General features: G+C 43.0%; 2 protein-coding genes across 4 annotated transcripts; one reads left to right on the top strand and one right to left on the bottom strand.

The window, feature by feature from the left end:
• Positions 1 to 90: 90 nt before the first annotated feature.
• Positions 91 to 2,226, bottom strand: LOC9630495 (sucrose transport protein SUT2). Its single transcript, XM_024685113.1, has 6 exons — positions 2,138 to 2,226; positions 1,566 to 2,043; positions 638 to 1,509; positions 509 to 572; positions 395 to 438; positions 91 to 339 (listed from the first exon to the last, which is right to left on the bottom strand). Exons 2-6 carry the CDS (start codon positions 2,029 to 2,031, stop codon positions 154 to 156), a joined length of 1,632 nt encoding a protein of 543 aa, XP_024540881.1. The 5' UTR covers positions 2,032 to 2,043; positions 2,138 to 2,226; the 3' UTR covers positions 91 to 153.
• Positions 2,227 to 2,744: 518 nt separating this feature from the next.
• On the top strand, positions 2,745 to 5,365 carry LOC9630494 (serine-rich adhesin for platelets). 3 transcript variants are annotated; one of them, XM_024685980.1, is made up of 6 exons: positions 2,745 to 3,191; positions 3,352 to 3,594; positions 3,644 to 3,764; positions 3,833 to 4,182; positions 4,250 to 4,622; positions 4,681 to 5,365. In XM_024685980.1, exons 2-6 carry the CDS (start codon positions 3,395 to 3,397, stop codon positions 5,233 to 5,235), a joined length of 1,599 nt encoding a protein of 532 aa, XP_024541748.1. In that variant the 5' UTR covers positions 2,745 to 3,191; positions 3,352 to 3,394; the 3' UTR covers positions 5,236 to 5,365. The 3 variants fall into 3 exon arrangements, with proteins under 3 accessions (XP_024541748.1, XP_002962053.1, XP_024541744.1); XM_002962007.2 differs by having other exon boundaries at positions 2,745 to 3,594; positions 3,650 to 3,764; XM_024685976.1 differs by having other exon boundaries at positions 2,745 to 3,594.
• The last annotated feature ends 15,178 nt before the right edge of the window (positions 5,366 to 20,543 follow it).

The following is a 20,543-nucleotide window of genomic DNA, read 5'->3' as shown; positions in this document are numbered from 1 at the left end:
GCACGATACCTGCTCAAAGTCGTCGTCGTGAAAGCCAGCCAACAGGCCGGCTGCACGACGCACGAGTGTGGACTCAAATGATGATAAAGCTTGCATCAAACAATTCTTATTTTGCCGAGCACGACTGTACAAACTCACAACAACGGAAAGAACTTACGGAATGGGAGAGCTCCGGGTACGCATGAGACCAGTCGGACGGAACTCAGGCGGGGGACGCGGGAGCAATCCAATCGCCAGAATTCCGCCAATAAGTGCTGCCGCAGCGGCCAAGAGGAAAGAAGGCATGTTTCCTCCGCCGAAGAGAGCATCCCAGGGACCGCTTCCCAACGAGACCACCACCTACACAAGTTTCACACAATTAACGCTCTTGGTTCGGCTTCGTTCGGACACTTACCTGAGGTAGCACGACTGCCAAGTTAAGTACTCCCATGGACAAGCCTGTTTCATCAACGCGCGCAAAGCTCCTCAGGAGAAAATAAACACGGAAAGCGATCGAAAACGACAGTACCTTGACCACCACCGATGGAGCTCGTAAATGTCGCGGTCAGAGCATAAGGGACGCTATACGTGACCTGCACAAAGGCGTGATGAGAGTTAAGAAGCTCTGTAACGGTCATCCCTCGCTCGTTTTACTCACTGCTAGCGGTGCTCCAAGCACAGCGAAAACGGCAAGTGCAGCGGCTCTCACGGACTTCGGAGGCTCCCTCGGTCCATCCCCGGAGGCCCTTTCAGCAGCAAGCGTTATGAGCACTGTGAGAGCGAAACATATCGACATAATCACGTTGGCGATCCCCCAGACATTGCTTGCTCCCATCCTCCGGCAAGATGGTTCTATCAAGAGCGAAGTCAATCCCAGGACCACTGAGTTGAGCATCAGACCGAGAGACCCCGTTCGAACACCCGTATCGTACAAATAAGCGAGCAGCCTGTTCGAGGAGTTTGGTTCTCCCCTGTAAACTTCCCGTCCCATCCAGTCCGTGTCGAAGAGTAGAAACGGGAACCAGGCGAACCAAGTTAAGGCCGTCACCGCCATGATATACCACATTGGTCGTGGAAGTTCCTTAAACGTCCCCAGAAGTTCCCATATAAAAGCCTCCTGGACGGGCTCTTCTTCTTCTTCCTCCTCTTCCTCGTCATCCGGATTCACACGAGCTACCGAGGTGCTTGGAGTCGTCGCCGTCGTCGTCTTGCCGCTACCATTCTCCTGGTCTGGCAGCAAAGGCGTCTGCGGCGTTGTGATGCCAAACTTCTCTCCCGCTGTGAGAGGCGACCATGGAATCTCTGCCGCTGCAGTAACGCTCAGCGCTGTCGTAATGAGCAGTATGATGATGTCCAGCATAAACGCCGACTTGAGGTTGGCACACGGTAGCTCGCAGGCCTTCGTTTTCGTGAAAGGAAACAGGCTCGGCCAGCTGTTGTAGGAGCCTGCTGCAAATCCCAGAATGTTCCCGAGAGCAATGAAAAGCGAGAAGAACGCATTCGCTCGTCTCGTTCTTCGTTGATCCTTTCCTGCGAAAAAAAACCACACTGTAAGTTCTCACAAAGAAGATGGTATAGCTTGTCACCTGTGAAGTCGGCGAGGAGCGCTCTACAAGGCCCCTGGAGCGTGTTGTTGGCGAGATCGAGCAGCCAAAACCCGAGGATGAAGACCACGATGGCTCGCGGCCTAGACTTCCCCGAGTCGCCAAGCACGAAGCCCAAGTCCGCCGCGAAAGAGATGATCACCACGGCGATGACGACGGACACCGCGCCGAGGAGGATGAAAGGCCTCCTCCTCCCATACTTGCTCTCGCAGTTGTCGCTGTAGTAGCCGACGATGGGCTGGACCAGCATTCCCGAGATCGGCCCACACAGCCATATGTAGCTCGCGAAAGTGTGAGGAATCCCGAGCTCCTGGACGTAAGGCGTGAGCAAAGAGAGCTGGAGCGCCCACCCAAACTGGACGCCGGCCGCGACGCAAGCCACCCGAGCGAGCGATCGCAGTGGAACCCTGCTGCTCTTCAATCGCCTGGGGCTCCTGGGGAGATCCATGCCACGGCAACCCTGGCGATCACACAAGCCAATCAATCCATGAGCTCCCTGGACGATATTTCGCGATCGCTCATTGCTACTTCGCGATCGCGCTATATTTCCATACCTCGATTCACCGCATGGAAGAAATGTGGAGTTGGATCGTCGCTGGAGCTCCCGCCGCGGCGCCGGGAAGACTGTGGATGACGGCCAAAGTACTAGGGCAGGGTTTGGAACACACATGCAATGACGTGGCAGGCCAGGTCATTGCCACATCATCATGCCCTAACTAATCAGCTTTCGTCCCCTTCCTCCCGCTAGTTTTTGACCTAAATTCCGGCATTGGATCACTCGCGAGATCCTTCTTTGGTTTATAATTTTTCTCGATTTTTGTTCTATTTCTGTTCCTTGGATCCTGACTGAGCAACGTGTTGTCACGTTAGCCTGCGTCGCTCTCAAACTTTGTGTAGAATCCCAGCATTGGGGCCTCTTTCTTGCGATATCTTACCGGCAGCACCTATCGATCTGGCAGTCCTCGCCCAATTTTGATGAAGTGGGCTCGACCTGGTTGATCGCGTCCTTCGTTTCCATGGATTCTTATGGCCCAGAACGATGCCCGAATATTTACCCCGCCCGTGGATATTCCTCGGATATGCTTCGGCGTTCACATGGTTTTACCAAACTAGAATCTGACACGGGGAAAAAGATAAAAAAGGAGAGAGAGAGAGAGAGAGCTCTTGAGCTCTTCATTGCATTGATTCTTCGATCGAATCCTCAAGAACACTGGAGTGACTAGTTTGATCTCTCGAAGGCCGCTGGAAAAACTTAAAGAGTGAATCTCGAGTGATGGGTTGTCTAGAAATCCAGGTTTTGTAGATACCCTCCACATTTTTCCGCTGTTTTTTATACTCTCTTTTTTTCTCTTTTCCAGAGTGTGCATTGTCCTCTTGCTCCAGAGCTCAGTGAGTGAGTGACTGTGTGAGTGGCTTGCCTTTTTCTTGTTCTTGAGTCGGCCCTGTTTTCTCGCTGGTTTAGTCCACTCCACCACTCCAGAGTTACTCCTTCCGGTGATTTGGGGAATTTCTTCTGGCCACCACAATCTTGTGTTCTTGGAGCGATGGTGGAATTGGAAGCTTGGAGGAGCTTGGCCGGAGCTTTCTCTGGATTCCGTGAGAGATAAGGTACCTACATTGGGTTTTTTGGTCGAGTTTCTCCCCCGGATCAAAGACGATCACGCGGACATGGAGGGACTTTTCTCGTTTCCAGATCTGTGTGGGAGCTCCATTGATTCGCCTTTGAATCTTTCCACGCGGCTCGTTAAGTTGACTGTGCCATCCACAGGTCTTGGGCTTCATTGCATATAGTACTGTTCTACTGGATAGCCATGGGATCAGAAGAACAGGAGGGAATTCCCATGAAAGAAAATGGTCACGCTCAAGTTTCGCAAGAACACCAAGTAGTTCCAGTGTCCACTCCGGAAGAAATTGTCGAGCAAAGCATCCAAGTCCAAGCGGTAGAAAACCAAACAGCGCCATCCTCTTCGTCTTCATCCTCATCGATCTCCTCTTCGGTTCCAGCTGAAAGGTTGGTTTTTTTCTTCTTTTTTTTCTATTTTGTACCATGAGCTTATAAGTTTCAGGAAGGTTTCCACCGAAGAGTCTACTGCTATTATTGAATCTCTTAGAGCCAGGCTCTTGTCCGAGAGAAACTCTTCCAGAGCTGCGAAGCAACACGTCCAACAACTTACGAAAAAGGTGGAAGTTTTTTTCTCTTTTTTTCTTGTGCTGTGTTCTTTTATTCGAGCTCACGGGTTTTCTCGCAGGTGAAAGAGTTGGAACGAAGCCTGGAAGCCGAGATCCATCACCGAAAGAGATGTGAGGACGTGATCCAAGAGCTACTGCTCAAGCTGGACGAGGCCGGAGTGAAGCTGGCCCCGGAAAACTCCAACGCAGCCAGCGACGATCCACAACTAGACGATGACGACGAGGAGCAAGCAACCGCATCCAAGAAATCCAAGCCAAACTGGATCGGCGTCGCCAAGCGACACTACTCGGACATGGAAGGTGACACGATCGAGCAAAGCAGCCCCTCGGAATCGCCAGTCTCGGACTCTTCGCTCGTCCCAAGACGAGTGGGAAGATCATGTCGAACTCTCCGAAGGAAGGAAGCATGGTATTCTAAACTCTCTTTCACTTTTCCTTGCCTGGTTTTCTATGATCCTATGCTTCTTTTGTTCCAGGGAACTTGGAGTTGACGAACAAGTGAAAAACTCCTGGACGAAAGTTGGAGCCGACGTTGTCGAGCTTGCGAAGATCCGGGAGGTGGCGGGGAGCGAGAGTGGATGGCTGGCCCGTGTGATGGATCTGTTTGAGAGCAAATCTTGGAGTGGAGAACAGCTCGAGATCGACAAAGTTGATCAGCAGCAGCAAGAGATTTCCACTGCGTCTTCGGAAAGCGATGGCAGCAGTAGCAGTAGCAGCAGCAGCAGCAGCGGCAGCGGCAGCAGCGTTGTTGGTATGGAGGCCAGCGCCACGAACGTCAAGAACAGCGGGATTTCTGGCGAGAACTTTAATGCTCCTCACGATCACGACCCGGGTGACGGTGGACTCCAGGTACTTTGTGTCGTTTGCTACTGCCAAGTTTGTACGATGCCCTTGTTTTCATTGTCAGGCTGTTACCACCAACAACGCGGGATCGAGCGGAGAAATCATTCAAACTTTTCCCGGAGTTCACGAAGAACAAGCTTGCATGGGAGGAGAAGAAGCAGCGGTTTCTTGTAGCCAACAGGAGCCACCGGTTTCCACCGAAGAAACGCTCAAGGTTTCGGAGAGTTTAGAATCTGGGGTGAGATCACAGGGAAACGAGGCTAGAAATCTTCAGACAGGAGAGCAGAGCTCTACGCAATCTTCGTCTTCAAATGGTTTCGGCGCTCCTAGTAACACCAGCGTGGAAGACATTCTAAGAGCTTTAAGGATTGCCAAGAACCAAGTTTTAGCGGTAGCAGGGAAGCATGGAGGCGTTGTTCAAAGTGGTGGTGGCGCAGAGTTTCCGAGGAGCATTGCTTCTTACAATGTGGAGTGGCAGCCGAGAGGTGAGAATGGGGGCAATGGGTTTGTGGTAACCAGACCTCTAGCTCGGTTTGTTCATGCTGCTGCTCCCCAGGTCTACCATCAGCAGCACCACCACATGAATTTCGAAGCTCATAATGTCTTGTCAAATAGGTGAGGCTCGCCACCAGGAACGTGTTTTAGAAGTAGAACTCATCTCAATGGATAATTGAAAGATTGTACTTGGGTTTAAAGTTTAGGGTTTAAGAATATAGTTTAACTAAGAGTGTATTTTGGCTCTTCAACAAGTTTATGTATTACTTAATTTTCTTGTATTATATTTTTAAGGAAATGCTACCAGCATTAAATGAAAAAAAAAGAAATAAAAATAGTTTAGAATGATAAAAATCAAATAAATATATTCTAACACAGTGAATTTCTTAAAAACTAAGGCATATAACATAGTGGAAATGAGTTTATTAGTGTGGCTAATATGGTTTAAATCATATATATCAAATTCATCATGAAACGGCAATCGCTCCTGAGAAATCAAAGGGATCAAACTAGTACTGCAGCGCATTCCAGCAGATCGCATTCCTGCCAGTGATCCAATCAAAGCACTGTTCCGCGCTCTCGGCCTTGCCAATCCTTCCTTAAACCACAACGATCGCTGCCTTGTGGTACCCTTGACATGGATCAGCCCTGTCTTGAACTGTTCGCTCCACCCTTGGTATTAGAGAAGTAAAGCCTACGGTCCAATTGGTTCTTTAAAAGGTGGCTGAATCGCTGGAAGCAGTTATGAATTTGGTGGGAATTCACCCTCCACACAGAAAGAAGCTTCTGGAGGCAAGGTTGGGCCAACATAAGCCCTCTCCACAAGTTTTTAAAGGCAGGAGGATTCATTATATTTCACGAAATTCCATGATTTCAGAAAAGTTCAAGCTTCCTTCTTTCAACGGGGATGGTCAGATAGATGAAAATCAGGATTGGCTCTCCAGTCTCTTCATAGCTAACAAGGTCAATGGGTGGTCTATATACAGCATGAATATTTGCAATGACAACTTGGCCAACACATCTGGAATGCCAATAATGAGGAACTCTAGGATCATCCGTGTAGATATGAGCTAGGCTTGGATTGGCTAGATTCAGATAAAGAAGCAGAAGGAATCTAAGATAGTGTGGGCTTATACAGATGTTTAACTGTAGTGTAGCTAAGGCCTTCAATGCTTCAAGATTGGCAGTTGTGAGATTATTTCTTAGATGGGCTCAAGAAATACTTATTCATGAGGATGGAGAATCAATTTCCTGAGATGTTGTAAGGGATGCTTGAGAGTTGGAGGTCAAAGAGTTGTTCAAGTAGGCAAATACACTACAGGATTTCATTCCTCCAATGAAATCTAACGCTAAAGGTAGGAAGGGTAGATCATTAAATGGCAACTTTTGGGAAGCTAGTAGATTGAGAATTTGGGGATTCTGGATTAAGCCAAAGAGCTAGAAATACTTTTGATGCAAAAGAGATGATCACTAGGCCAGGAATTATCTTTTGAATCATAAAGGATTTTAATGTTGTTCCATGCTTCTATCTTTCACTCCTTGGGTTACATAGAGTTTAATTTTGTCCCTTTGTTTAGTGGCCTAAGGCCTTATAACTTAAGCTCCACTCTGCTATTTTGGACATGGGGCTGCTAATGGGTTTAGGTTCCACTCTGTGATAATCTTATAATAAATGACTATAGGGTAAAGGATGAAAATTATATACATTACAATTTTCATCCCAAGTTAAAGCACTTATTAGCCTTAAAGGTGATCTTAAAGTTATATTAACTTTATATTTGGTCCAAGTGCTCTGCCCATTTAGCCTACATCTCTTTAATATTAAACCTTCCATTCATGAGTACTTATATTGTTGAGCTTTTATAATTCTCAATTTGATTTTTGTTAGTATTATATAGTTGTGTTAGTTTAGTCCATAATGTTGAAGTTCTTTTTTGTCCACAATAATGCTCACCCTTGGACTAAGACTTGGACTTAGTCTTGATTTTGGTCTCAGACTCCACTTTAAATTTAGTTTTGGACTCAATCTTAGACTTGGTTTCAGATTTAATCTTGATGTCAATCTTTTTTTTGTCCCTTTCTAATTGATCCTTGATAAATCAAGAGTGGGAATGAAACTCCTAAAGAAATGCGTAAAAAACAAACACAAGCATGGAGTTTTTGGTTTAAATGTATTATATTTATTACACTTTTGCTTCAACTACTACCACATGACACACTTTCAGTTCCATTTTTGGGACTTAAAGATTTATATTTTACAAAAGTGTGTTTCTTTCAATGTCCTGAATACTTTAGAGTGAGTATGTTTAGAGATCTTATGTCAGCATTTGTAGTGCACTATGAGGCTAAGTCATATACACGCACTTATTTCACTTCATGAAGCTGAATAGGCTATGTTGGCAAGAGATCAAATAAGCATTTACACCTTTTTAGGACAATACAAACATCCATTCAAGATGGTAATTTGTATTATTTTTGTTTTTCTATAGCATGAATGTTTATTTAAATCTGTAGGATGCATTGCTTCACTTACATCTACTTTACACATTGAATACAAAAATTGAGAAAACATTGAGCCTTTCAGAGTTACACTTGATCCACAGGGTTGAAAGAGAACCAAGACAATGGTATCTGTTCATATGGACCATTCTAGCTTCATTTCTATTCAGGGTATGGGAACTTTTTGATTGAAAATTGTCTTGTCTGAATGGTTCAATTCCAGAAGTGGATAAATAGGGAGATTACAAAGATGGTAGATACTAAATTTGCTGGAATATTTGATAGCAAAGAAAAGGAGTTATGCAAAGCTAATCCTATTTTTATTAATTTGGGAAACTCTACTAAATTTGAGATTTAAAGGAATCTTTCAAAATAGAATATTTTAAAAATATTTCTAAACTTTAATGAAGTTTATTAAGTTTCAGCTAAGCTTTTTAACTAAAGCTCTACTCTTGTAGCACAACAAATATTAAGAATATAAATATAAATTATTTTCATCTTAATATCCACTTAATAGCCTTTTGGAAATGCTTATTCTGTATTGAGTGGAACAGCCAGCCATGATATTCATATATAAAAATAAATAAAATTATAAAAATATTTATGTATTATATTTGAATTTATTACTTCTAATTAAAATATTAAAGAATTTAAGAATTAATGTAACAATTATTTACTTTTAAGAAAAATTACTATCAACTAAATATTTTTATTCATTTAAAGTATAATTATTTTACTTCATAATTTATATCACCTGTTAAAAATAATTAATTATAGAATGAATCTATTTCAAAAATAAGAAATTACCTAATTTCTAATTTTAAATTATGTCCTACACCTTTAATAACAAACTTTGGATGAGTAACTATATGTGTCTATAGTTTACAAAACTAACAAAAGATAATATTTCCAAGTGTCATTTGAGGATCTTTTAGATTCAATTCCCATTTCTTTATCTACCACCTTATATATTGTTGATTGTTTGGTTGATTATATGGACCATATAGTATATACCATTGAACTTTGACTTCTGTAATAGCACATATAAGTTTTGGGTTTTCCACACATCTTCCTAACCATATTGGATATATAATATCTTTTGGACTTACAAATACATAATATCCTTCAGTAATTTTAGAGATGATAAAACAAAATTTAGGTTGTTGATTTTTTTATCAACATAATGATTATCTAGTATATCAAGTTCATTATTCTCATTATATGACTCTTTTTTTTGTTAATCTCTCTTCGTGAATATAGCCAAAATCCTTTTAAAAATCTTAAATTAACTATTGGAGGAATTGATGGTGTATTTACTACTTTTTTTCCAATAATTAAGAACAAGCTCTATTTTGATATTATAACTATTAATATAATTATTTTTTGTGGAAATCCTTTTATCTATTATGTTTTGTAATCCTAGTATAACTAATGGATCAACCTTAGTTAAAGGTAATAGATTCTTGATGAAAAACTCACATTTTATATTGAATAACTGGAAAATTACCTTTCATAGAAAAGTGAAATTGTAATGTTTTAGAATGTCTTTGAAGCTCATTTGCACCATCATTAACCATGCACAAACCTTTTAAAATCTAGCACTTCTGTTATAAAATGTCTTTCAAGCCCATTAGAAATACAATTTTGCAGTTGATGTAACATATGTGGGAATGTTAAACATATTTAATGCTGAATTGAATCTGAAACATGATTGAATAAAACATCAATATCCTCATACATATGCCCCACTATTAGAAAACTAACAGTGATTATATTAAAACATTCATGAGCTACAAATAGGGATAAATATGCAAATAACCATCAATTTTTGTTTTCTGATCCACAATTATCAAGTGTTAATAAAAGATTTGGTGGTAAACTTAGTGCACTAGTAGTCGTGACTATTGAAGGAGTGCACAAGGTCTGATGTACTTTTATATTGAAGCTAAAGTAAAATTATTTGGACTATTTAAAGATTTTGACTCTTTTTGAAGTTGATGACTAATAAATGCTTTATTATCAGGTAAAGCATTATGCAACTCTTGCCCTTTTATAATTATTCCTTTTTCTTCATGCTTTAAATATAGTAGAAGTTTTGATAATAAACCAAGTGTTAAGTTTGGATCACAAGGTCATTTTGGAACAAAAAAATGACAAAATTTATAAATCACATCCAGATGTAATCATTGCAAAGCATACTAGCATTTTTTAAATGCAATGAGTGTCAGCTTATAAAGTAAGGTTTACAAACTGCAAAATTAGAGCATGAGAAACAATATTACGCTATCAGATGAAATAATCATATGCTTGACTAAAATAGTTCTAGGATAGAACCATACCAAAATCTATATCGAAGTTTTTTGAATGTATTTTAGCATAGAAAAAAACTTTAAATAAATTCAAGACGGTCTTTCCAACATGAATTCCATATTTCTCTTTACAACTTTACAACACCTGATAATAAAGAATTAAATCTTTAGTTATAAGCTGTAAAATTATATATGTTTATTATGTACCTTTGAGAGTAGTAATCAAGAGTAGAGACTTTTCTTATATGTGCCTTAGCTAGTGATTATTGCTTATGTTTTGGAACTGGACCCTTAACTTTAAATTGATTTGAGATCTATTAATAAATCTATATTTTCTTTCTGTATTTAATGATTCTCTAGATGATGGTTCCTTTTCTTCTCCCAAGAATGTAATATTTGAAAGTGGCCAACAAACTAATTGTCCACAACTTAATATTTTAGATGGTAATATCTGAGTAATAACAACTCCTAAGTCAAAGTGAGCAAGTACACAATCACTAACTGCATCACTTGGATTTACTAATATATTTATCCAGAAAGAAATATGTAAACCATTGTATGAAAGTTGAACAGGAACACCAATCCGTATTTTTCTAGATCCACATTGGAATCACACTTTTTCTTGAGCATAAAAAGCTGAAATGTCCAAATATAATTATTATAAATATAAAAAAGATACTTACTTTTTTGATATTGAGTTTGAAGACCATGCATTGGCTATAAAACATGATGCAACTTCCATGTTCTTTATGGTATTATTAACAACTACCTTTGTGATTGAAACATAAGCTTTATGTTATCCAAGCAATTCATTATGAAATATTTTGCTACTATCCAAAGAAATAATAACAGATTCTACAATTTTAGTATTGTCTACTAAAAGATTGCATTTGTCACCCTCTTTCCAAAGATCTATTAACAAAACTTTAATAAATAAAATTTTTATTCTTTTTTATCAACCTTTTCTTATGGATTTGAACTTGAAGTGATTGTAATGGCCATGATATAAAGCTTCCACCTTCTAAATCATTACCAATCCATCAATTAAAAGTTTCTTTATACAAACATAAGTATTTCCTTCACCAAGTGGTAAATTATGGACAATTTTTCGTACTATCCATTGAGATAATAACACCTTCTACTACTGTAACATCTTCTTTAAGTATCCCTCATTTAAAGTCACTGAAAAAATAGTGATTCAATAAACTCTGTTAGTTATGGTAGTGAAACCATATGCAGTTTGTGGTTTAGTTATAATAATATTTGCTCAAAATAAGCTCAGATCAACTCAACAATCATTCACACACAATCATCATATTAATTCAAGTCTATAAGCATTCTTCAATAATAGTGTCAAGATATAACACAATAAAATCCATCCAATTAAAGAGTGAATAAGTGCTAGTGCATAAGCATTCATGCACATCAAAGAAGATGAAAAAATGGAATATATATATATATATATATATATATATATATATATATATATATATATATATATATATATATATATATATATATATATATATATATATATATATATATATATATATATATATATATATATATATATATATATATATATATAGACACACACACACACACAGATATATATGCAAAAAAGACTAAAAACATACATTATTATCCATGTAGTTGTGGTAATTAAAGTTAACAAAATGGAATGTAAGCTCACATGATGACATTTTATGTAGTTTACTATTAGGATTGCATGACATGCCTTAAAATCCGAACTACTGAGCTTTAATTTTACTATAGCTCACACTAAAAAACATAACTGCATGAGACAAGTGTGTGAGGCTGGTGCTTCTGGGGGACATGAGCAAGAATGAGAGAATGAGGCCAAAGACTGACAAGGCTAAGCTGAGCGTGAGAATACATGGATAGGGTTGGGAGAGAGGTGGGCAATAAAAGAGCTGGCCAGGGTGAGAGAGGGATGCAAGCACCCTACACACCTACCTAGGAAATGCAAGACAAAAAGGAGAGAACTTACTTCTTGCTCCTCACTTCTGAGCAACACACAGCACACCCAGCAAACAGGGAAGGGAAAGCAATCTGTTTCACCAAGAACTAGTACACAGCTCTGCCACCGAGACCCCCCCCGCTGTCACTCCTCCATCAAGAATATCTCTGGTGCTGTGCCTCTGGGAGCATGTTCTCACCGCCTCCCGCTCACTGATATCAGACAGGTACTGCATTTGCTTCAAGGGCCACAGAATCAGCTGGAAATGACACTGCTCATATTATGATTCATGGGCGCTGCCGGGAGTTTGGGCTGGGATGGAGGTGGTGGATATGAGACATGCAAGCCTGTCCCACTGGAGAATGAGTGGAAAGGTGCTCCACTCTCGCTCAAGACCATCTAAACAGTCGAATAGCGATAGCCTTGATGATTGGCTTGCTTGTCCTCGGATGGATGAAGGAGACCATCAAGTACAAGGGATTCTCTCTCTCTCTGAAATTCCTCTCTCATATACAATTGCTTATAAGTGATGGAATTCTGGCAGGTAGGCCCCGCTGAAGGCCATACCTATAGCATACGTGATGGTTTTGGAGAGACCACTCAGAGTTTAGCTTTTAAAGTTCCTCCTCAAATCTCACATTGTCCACAAAGGTAAAAATGTTTTTCCTTTCTTGACAGTATCCAGATGGCAGAAAGCTTGTCTCAGCTTCAAAATCAAGCTCGAACGTCCAAGCACCGAGCTGAGGTGAAACCAAACTTTCTCTTTCACGTTTCTTTTTCTAAACTACTGCTAGGTTTCATTATTCATGATGGTGCTACTAGTGGACTAGAATATGGCAATATACAGGTAGCAGAGAAAGAAATAGGATTTCTCCTTGATTGTTCTTTTAAACCACTTTGAACTGAGCTAGGACAATGAGAACTTGTGTTTGGCTTAGATTGTCTCCTTGAGATTGTTCGAAACCTTCAGCAGAACTATTTTGTATTTCATTCTTACTAGGTGCAAGAAACATGTTGGCTCAACAGCACTACATGACAAGCAGTCTTGGAGCCCTTGTTGCCCCAGCAGAGCTAGCACCACCAGGCCATTGCCATCTTTCGAGAGATGTTTACCACCCTGCCCTAGTAGATCCAACATGTGAGGAGGAAAATGACACAATCTCTGGATTCTTGTACACTTGCATATTGTTTTAAGATTGTTTAGATTTTAATTCTTCATTAAACAAAGCTACAGTAAATTCTATTACATCAAGGGAATGGCAATGTTAAGTGCCTTCCAAAGAAAATGGTGTGGGAGACGATTGAGTCCATAATTTCCATAGTGTTCTTGGCAAGAGCCACCAATGTCTAGGGAGTGTAGACATTGTTGTTACATTGGTGTTTGATGGTCACAGCAACACAAAGTACAGTCAATGCAGGTGGGCGAGCACAGCAGCATCTCTATCCTCTTGGGCAAGAGTGATGACAAGTGGTTTGCATGCAACTCACCGTTCACAGCTCCCAACTCTTATATCATTAACCACCACGTCCACCATCACTGTCCTTTAGGATGTATTTCCTTGCACTGGCCAAGATTAGCGTCCACTACTAGAGAAGGTGATCACCAAAGGAAATGTTCAAAACAGATACTAGTGGTCAAGGAGCAAGATTTGTCAAGGTTGCAAAGCACTTCTTCACCTCTTTCAACAACAACAGCTGAACAGAAATCTTCATCAAACAACCAGCTGCACGCATGGGCAGGTGCTCCACCAGCAGCATGGCCAGTGCAGTCTTGAGTTCATTCAGCATCGTACTCTTAAGACTACAAGTTCAAGAAACACTATAGACGATCTTGGGGGAGTGTTGGACCATGAATCCAGAGGTCCAATCTTCTAGGCCAACTCTCCTTGGGACTTTTCTTGTTTCAAAAGTGTAATTTTTATATAACTAGGCAAATACTAGGTGAACACTTTTTAAGGTTCATCAAATTAAGTGTATCTTAGCTATATTAATTGTTAAAATGATTTAGTTCACACCACCAAATGGATTTTTCTTCCAAGGCCAAAGCATTTGAGCATTTGAGTTGGAGCTAGAAAAAGTTTCTAGAATGTTGGGCATTGGATAACAAACCTCTTTTACTGTACAAGTTGTACCGGCTTGATCCTTCTGTTGTTTAAATTAACGAATTCAAAAGGAAGTTCAAAACATCAACCAGCTGGCTGTCATCCCACCTATGGCTGCACTAGGCACGCCCAGCTCCAATCTGGCCCAATCAGGGCCTTCCTCCAAGCGGGAATGATGTGGCCCAGTTCATGGGTGCCTCACATTACAACAGATGTTGATTCTTGATCTCCTCAGCAATGCCAACTCCTCCAAACACTGCACCACAACTCCACTAACTCACTTCTTTCTCTCCCTGGTGAGGAAGCTCTTGTCAAGCTTACAAAAAAAAAACCCTTATTATGGCGTCATTTCATGCTATGCAAGCATCACGAAACTCTCGTGACGGTTACTTATTTGACAGGTGGCGTCTATCTCTGTGTTAAAATGCTGGGATTTCAGTCTTGTTGCATCCGCATGTAAACACCCACTTTTGCCAAAGAAGAAATCCCAAGATCATTAGGCTGGGATTTCAGATGCTGCGGGTATCTGCATTGTCATGCAAAAGAAAGGTTTTTCCCGTTGCATCTTGTACAAGAGGCTTCGCCGCTCAGTAAAAGGCTCAGTCGTAGCGGGAAATTGCACGTCCAATCCTTGGAGCACTGGCCCCAACGCGTAGGAACCCCGGCATCGTCCAACGATCACAAATCTAGAGCCAGGCATCCGACACCTCCACAAAGCAGCCATCCATCGCGTTAGCGCACTGGAGTCGTGATTCTGGAAAACCCTCAACCCGAAAGCATTCGTCTTGAGAAGAAGCATGTACGCTAGCAGGGATTATCATCGGCTCGATGCTCCTCGCAAGGATCGCAGTCGTGTGTCATAGACGAACTCGTAGTGAAAAGGATTTCCCCACGCTTGGAGTCTGTTGTTCGAGCTCAAACTCTGCATTTGCTCGGGGGTCTGGGCATTTGCTCAGAGCAATGGACGGTCAGCAATAGCTGCAGTAAGTCTAGACGAGTAGCTCACAACGTATAATTGTGCTTCCTACAGGCAACCCGCCAAACTCAAGCCCATCATAGAAGCAAAGAGCTGGACATCTTCGTATGGAACTGTTGTACTCAAACCGACATTAGTGTGAAAAGCTAGCGTATCTCACTGGATAGTGAAATCTTACAAGTGGCCAGCAAAATTTATCGCAACTAAAACAAGACAAGTGTCAATATGAAATTCACGCAAGTAGGACCTAATGGATCCTTACACTTCTGCGAGGCCATAGCTAGAGAGGCATATACAAGGAGAGCATGTAAGCCCGCTTCGCTAGCTCCAGTTGTTTCAGGTGCAAAACGATTGCCTACCAACAATTGCCTCTGTACGCGTGGCTACCAGTGAGGAAGCTGTGAGAACATACACTCGTACTTCCCAGATCTTCGTTGTGAACAACCTTTGTGCCTGTGAAATCGTTTTAGAATAAACCCCAGACCAAAATAGTGATATCTAGAAAAACGCTGTTAACTTCTGCCACCATCTATGCCTCGTGAGGTGCAGCGAATTCCAGTAGCATGGCAATCATTTCCTTTCTTGTTCGTGGTAGGCCTCTAGCTCTCGCAGGCCTGAGGAGGAGGAGGAGGAGGCCACTGGTTAGGTCCCCATCCCTGGCAAGCTCCACCGCACCGGACTTGATGAGGTGGTGGCCATGCAATATGGCTTCTTTCCAGTTCGTAAGAGGGACACTCCTATGGACGAGGATGGGAAGAAGAGCGCGACAGGGCTGCCTACCAGATGTTCAACGATGCTCATCTCTGAGGAACAGAGCTGGGCGCTTGGGTGGCCAAGCGTCTCCGCCTCGGTGTCTTGTTGGCAAACCACAACGTCGACCAGCCACCGGGCTGGCGGGCGCTCGCAATGTTTGGACGACCCAAGGCAACGTCGCAAACCCGAGCAAAAAGAGGTGAGCTTTCTACTTGGTTGATTATTGCTCATTCTTCTTCTCTGAATTCACAGGTTATGGTCCACTGGCTCAAGCTGCATGGCCAGCAGGATGATGTTGAGTGTGTGGAGTCGGCTAAGCTGTTTGCAGAAGCAGGCACTGGTTTCGACATAAGGGCTTGCTCCTCAACCATTGTGTTCATGTCTGGCAACACCAAGTTTGTTGAGCTGCTGAGGAAAGACTATGCTGCTTTATATCAGCTGTTTGTGGAGTGCTTTGTAGTGGACAAGCCTCGTGACGTGCCTTTCAGAGTGTAGAGTTCCTCTCAACTCGAGGAAGAATGCCTCAATGAATCGAGGCAAGACTTCGTGTGGCTGAGGGGGATTCCAGGTCAAGTGGCCACCATCCGCACCCATCGGCCTGCTCTAACAGCCTAGTGTTCACGATGAATTTTTGGAGCTCCCATGCGTTTCTTTTTCGATAATCCTTCTTAGTAAAGATCATATACTTTTATAATTTATAATGATTTCTTGCTATTAAGGGTAATGGGCCATGCGACGCTTTGGACGTAAGCCGTACGTCTCGAGATAGGCCATGTGGCATGTGATTCGCTAGAACACGTGGCTCTATACGTGGATCATGGTTTGAGATGTAGGTCCACCTTTGAACGGCTACAATTGATAACGCGTGGAGGCCCTAGGGTTTTGAGGTGGCGTCATGGCGGTAAGTTCTTTCATGAGAGTCTCACTACGTCCGTAGCTCACAAACTCACTGCAGTGGAGGGAGGCTTTGAACAAGCTCATGCCTTTGCTGTGTCAACACGAGGTGGTTGACATAGAAGCCAACCTCGAGTCCTCTTCCTCTACCGTCCAGAGTAGGACGGAGGAGGCGCTTGCCAATGCAGGGGAACACCCCCTCGTACGGGCCAGAGTGTTCGTGCCCTTCATACGAAGACTGCCAGACAGGAGAGATTCTTCGGACTGCGACAGCTATAACCAGGAGACCTTGGAGTTTCACGGCGATCTGACTAGGAGGTGGCAGGCCATGGGACAGAGCGCCATGGGGGGATGTCCCGTGGTAGATTTCTCGAGCATCAATGAGTGGCTGCCCAAAGAGGACAATCCTTACAGTCTCGGTCGATATGGCTCTACTAAAGTGGACAGGACCCCCAGCGCGAGGAACAGCGACATCACGCTTGACAGGTTTCAGAACTTTTGGGCAAGCAAGAAGGCCGTCGTCCTGGGGGCTCTTCCCAAGGAATGCCTGACCCAAGTAGTGACGGATGAATCTGACAAGAGCAATAAGGGGGTGGAATCGTATCGAAGGCAGCGTATTCTGTTCGTGGAGCTTGCCAAGGCTATAGCTGCTGCAGAAGGGGTGCTCGTTAACATTACGTGGGGCTCGAAAGGCGCTGAGGACCCTATTTTTGACTCTAGAAGGCCAGACAGTTTCTTCAAAATCGGCGACTCTTGGATCTTTATGGAGTTGAAGACTACTAAGGGTGATAACCGTAAGATTGCCGAAGCCAGGGGACAGGTGGTGATTCTTGGTAACGTGTTGTGGAGGCTGAGAAGCAGATACCAGCTGTTCTACACGTTTCAGAATGAAGTCCTTGGCCTTGTCGGGAACGGCATTGACGTGCAATGCGTGAGGCAGATCCATGCTTATGGGCGACGCGTGAAAACTTATGACGGGCGGCTGCTTCCACTTGCGAATGAGGATTTGGAACCAGGGGATTCCTACGTGGTAGACATCGAGTCACCGTCTCTGGAGTGGGTGGCCGCTGCTCTTTATCGGGTAGTGATGACCAATGCGTCCAACATGAGTGCTCGTGGCGAAATGAACAAGGACGGCTTCCAGCGCAAATACGGCAGCCTCAAACTCATGACCCAGGCTGGTTACTGGGTCGGCAGCGAGTATCTCCAGCTTGCAAGCGAGACAAGAGTTACTCCTCCCTCCAAGGAAGTTGTGGTAACTGTCGTGGGAGCTACCCGGAACAACAAGATATCCATGGTTATGAAAGTCTTGTGGGAGGGCGAAGTGTGGTGGCTCAAAGTTGGCCCAGAAGCAGAGGCACGCAGCAAGGCCCTTGAGGAACCTGACGAGCTACCTACAGGAGGCTGGGAAAGGTGGTTCCAGACGGAGAGAGATATGATATCCAGGGCAATGCTGGGTGACGGTGTTGCTCTTGCAGTGGCAATGGAAGGTGTCAACAGGCCAGCGATGCTTGTCAAGGACGCCGGTGATTCTGTGGAGAAGCAGCAGCTCTCGAGGCAGTTTGCACCGGCTGACGTTTATGAGATGAGCAAGCAGCTGTATGAGGCTCTCGAGGCTAGTGGCACGAAAGGAGTCATTCACGGGGATGTTTGTCTCGAAAACATCTGCCTCAAGGGTGGTGTCTACAGCTTGATAGACTGGGGGCTGGCCTGTGGTCGTCCATTTTCGACCCTAGCACCTGCGGTGGACAAGGCCTGGCCGGGCCTGGACGTGGTGTACGGGATGCCTAAGATCCCCAACTGGGAGATGTCCCCGGATTGTTACTTTTGCGGGGGGAGGCCCAGCGACGTGGTGCACGACGAGGAGAGCTTGCTTTATTGCTGCCTCAAGATGCTGGGAGGCAACACCCTGCCTTGGAGCGATGCTGCTGTGTCTGGCGATGAGTTTGAGGTTCTGCAAATCAGGACTGCGACCATGGGATCTCTCATCGAGGAGCACGGACGTCACCTTTACCCACCACTACTGCGCAAGGCTTGTGGTGTGAACAGGCTGGCCTGGAGCTTCGTGGGATCGTCATCATTGCTGCCCACGCATGAAGCCGAGCGAAAAGGAGATAGCTTAATTCAGGATGGGGAAGCCAGTGTGTGAGCCACTCCACTTGCTGGATACAAAAGTTTAGTGGCAGGAGCACCAGATTGTGTGTGTATCCCAACAGCGACAAGGTGATTGGAGGAGTCCACCGGACTGCCTTCGGCTCAGAAAAGCTATATGAAAGTTGTTGTGCTCAGAAAGCAATGCCTTGGCTTAATTTCAATATCTAATCGCCTTTTGGTTGTGTCCACAGAGATTTAACTTGGTTTCTTTCTTCTTTCTTTCTTGGTTTCAGCCAATACATGAATGAATGAATGAAGGATTGTAGCTAGTTGGATTTATAGGAACTTCTGCTGCTGCTCTGAATCTTCCTTCCTCCTGTGATCCCGACCTCCCATGACCAACTTTTGATCGATCTTTCTGCTGTGGGCGCAGTTTGATTTCCTCCACACTGGTTTGGATATTGGATCCTAACAGCGATCTACTCTTGATCTGCCCACCTGCGTAGATCCCAGCCATGAGGAGATAGATCGCAGCACGACACTCGCCTAGATCGATTAAAGCCTCAAATGCAACCTCTGCCAATCTCCACCACCACTTCGGACGACCGAATCTTTGGAGTAGCAGTGCTGCAGCAGTAATAGCTCAAGAGGTAGCAAGTTCCTCTCCACAATGTTTTAAAGGCAGGAGGATTCATTATATTTCACGAACTTCCATGATTTCAGAAAAGTTCAAGCTTCCACAGTCCGATAGATGAAAATCTGGCTCTCCAGTCTCTTCATAGCCAACAAGGTTAACGAGTGGTCTACATATAGCACAATTATTTGCAATGACAACTTGGCTAACACGGGTGGAATGCCAATAAGGAGGAATTCTAGGATCATCGGGCTAGCTAGACCTCAAGTTTGGGGAAAGATTCCTAAGCCTTGATAGTTATCAGCTTATGCTCAAAATTCTGATGAAGAAGCAGAAGGAATCTAAGATATAGCTTTGAGTCATACTGTAGTGTAGCTAGGGCCTTTTCAAGATTGGCAGTTGTGGGATAATTTCTTAGGTGGGCTCAAGAAATACTTGTTCACTATGATAGAGAATCAATTTCCTGAGATATTCTGAGATGCTGTAAGGGATGCTTGAGAGTTGGATGTCAAAGAGTTGTTCAAGCAGGCAAATACACCACAATCTCAAGCTAAAGTTAGGAAGGGTAGATCATCAAATGGCAACTTTTGGGAAGAAGCTAGTAGATTGAGCATTTGGGGATTCTGGATTAAGCCAAAGAACTAGAAATGCTTTTGATACAAAGGAGATAATCACTAGGCCAATTATCTTTTGAATCAGAAAGGTTCAGCAAATCATATGGTGGTAACTGAGGATTCAGGTAAGGAAGAGGATTATGAAGAAGTAGAGACACATGATCCTTAAAAAGAAAGAGAGGAAGAATGTTTTCTATCCAGTGTTCATAAGCAATAGAAGAGGATGGATGAGAAAAAGAAGGTTTCCTTAATCAGGCTAATCAAGTTGTCCTAACAAAGATCTAAAGCTATAGATATAAGAGATGGACCAAATTCATAAAGGAATCTCTAACTCAAGTTTAATTTAATCAAATTTTTATGAATTTGAATTTTTTGGGAGGTTACTCAACCCAAAGACCATTCAAACCCTAGAAAGTGTGTTTTAATCTATGTGTGGCACTAAGGCAAGGAAAGGAGATCCACTACATATTTCTCTACGATTTCAAGATTTTTACTATAAGGCAAAGTGCATAAAGATTTTCAATCCAATTTTAAGAGATTTTCTGGGAGCAGGAGGGAATAGGCTAGGCCTTACCC

The sequence above is a fragment of the Selaginella moellendorffii genome, unplaced genomic scaffold (assembly GCF_000143415.4).
Source record: "Selaginella moellendorffii unplaced genomic scaffold, v1.0 SELMOscaffold_1, whole genome shotgun sequence".
NCBI lineage: Eukaryota > Viridiplantae > Streptophyta > Lycopodiopsida > Selaginellales > Selaginellaceae > Selaginella > Selaginella moellendorffii.
The sequence above is the reverse complement of the archived record's forward strand: the minus strand, read 5'-3'. Positions and strand labels throughout refer to the sequence as shown.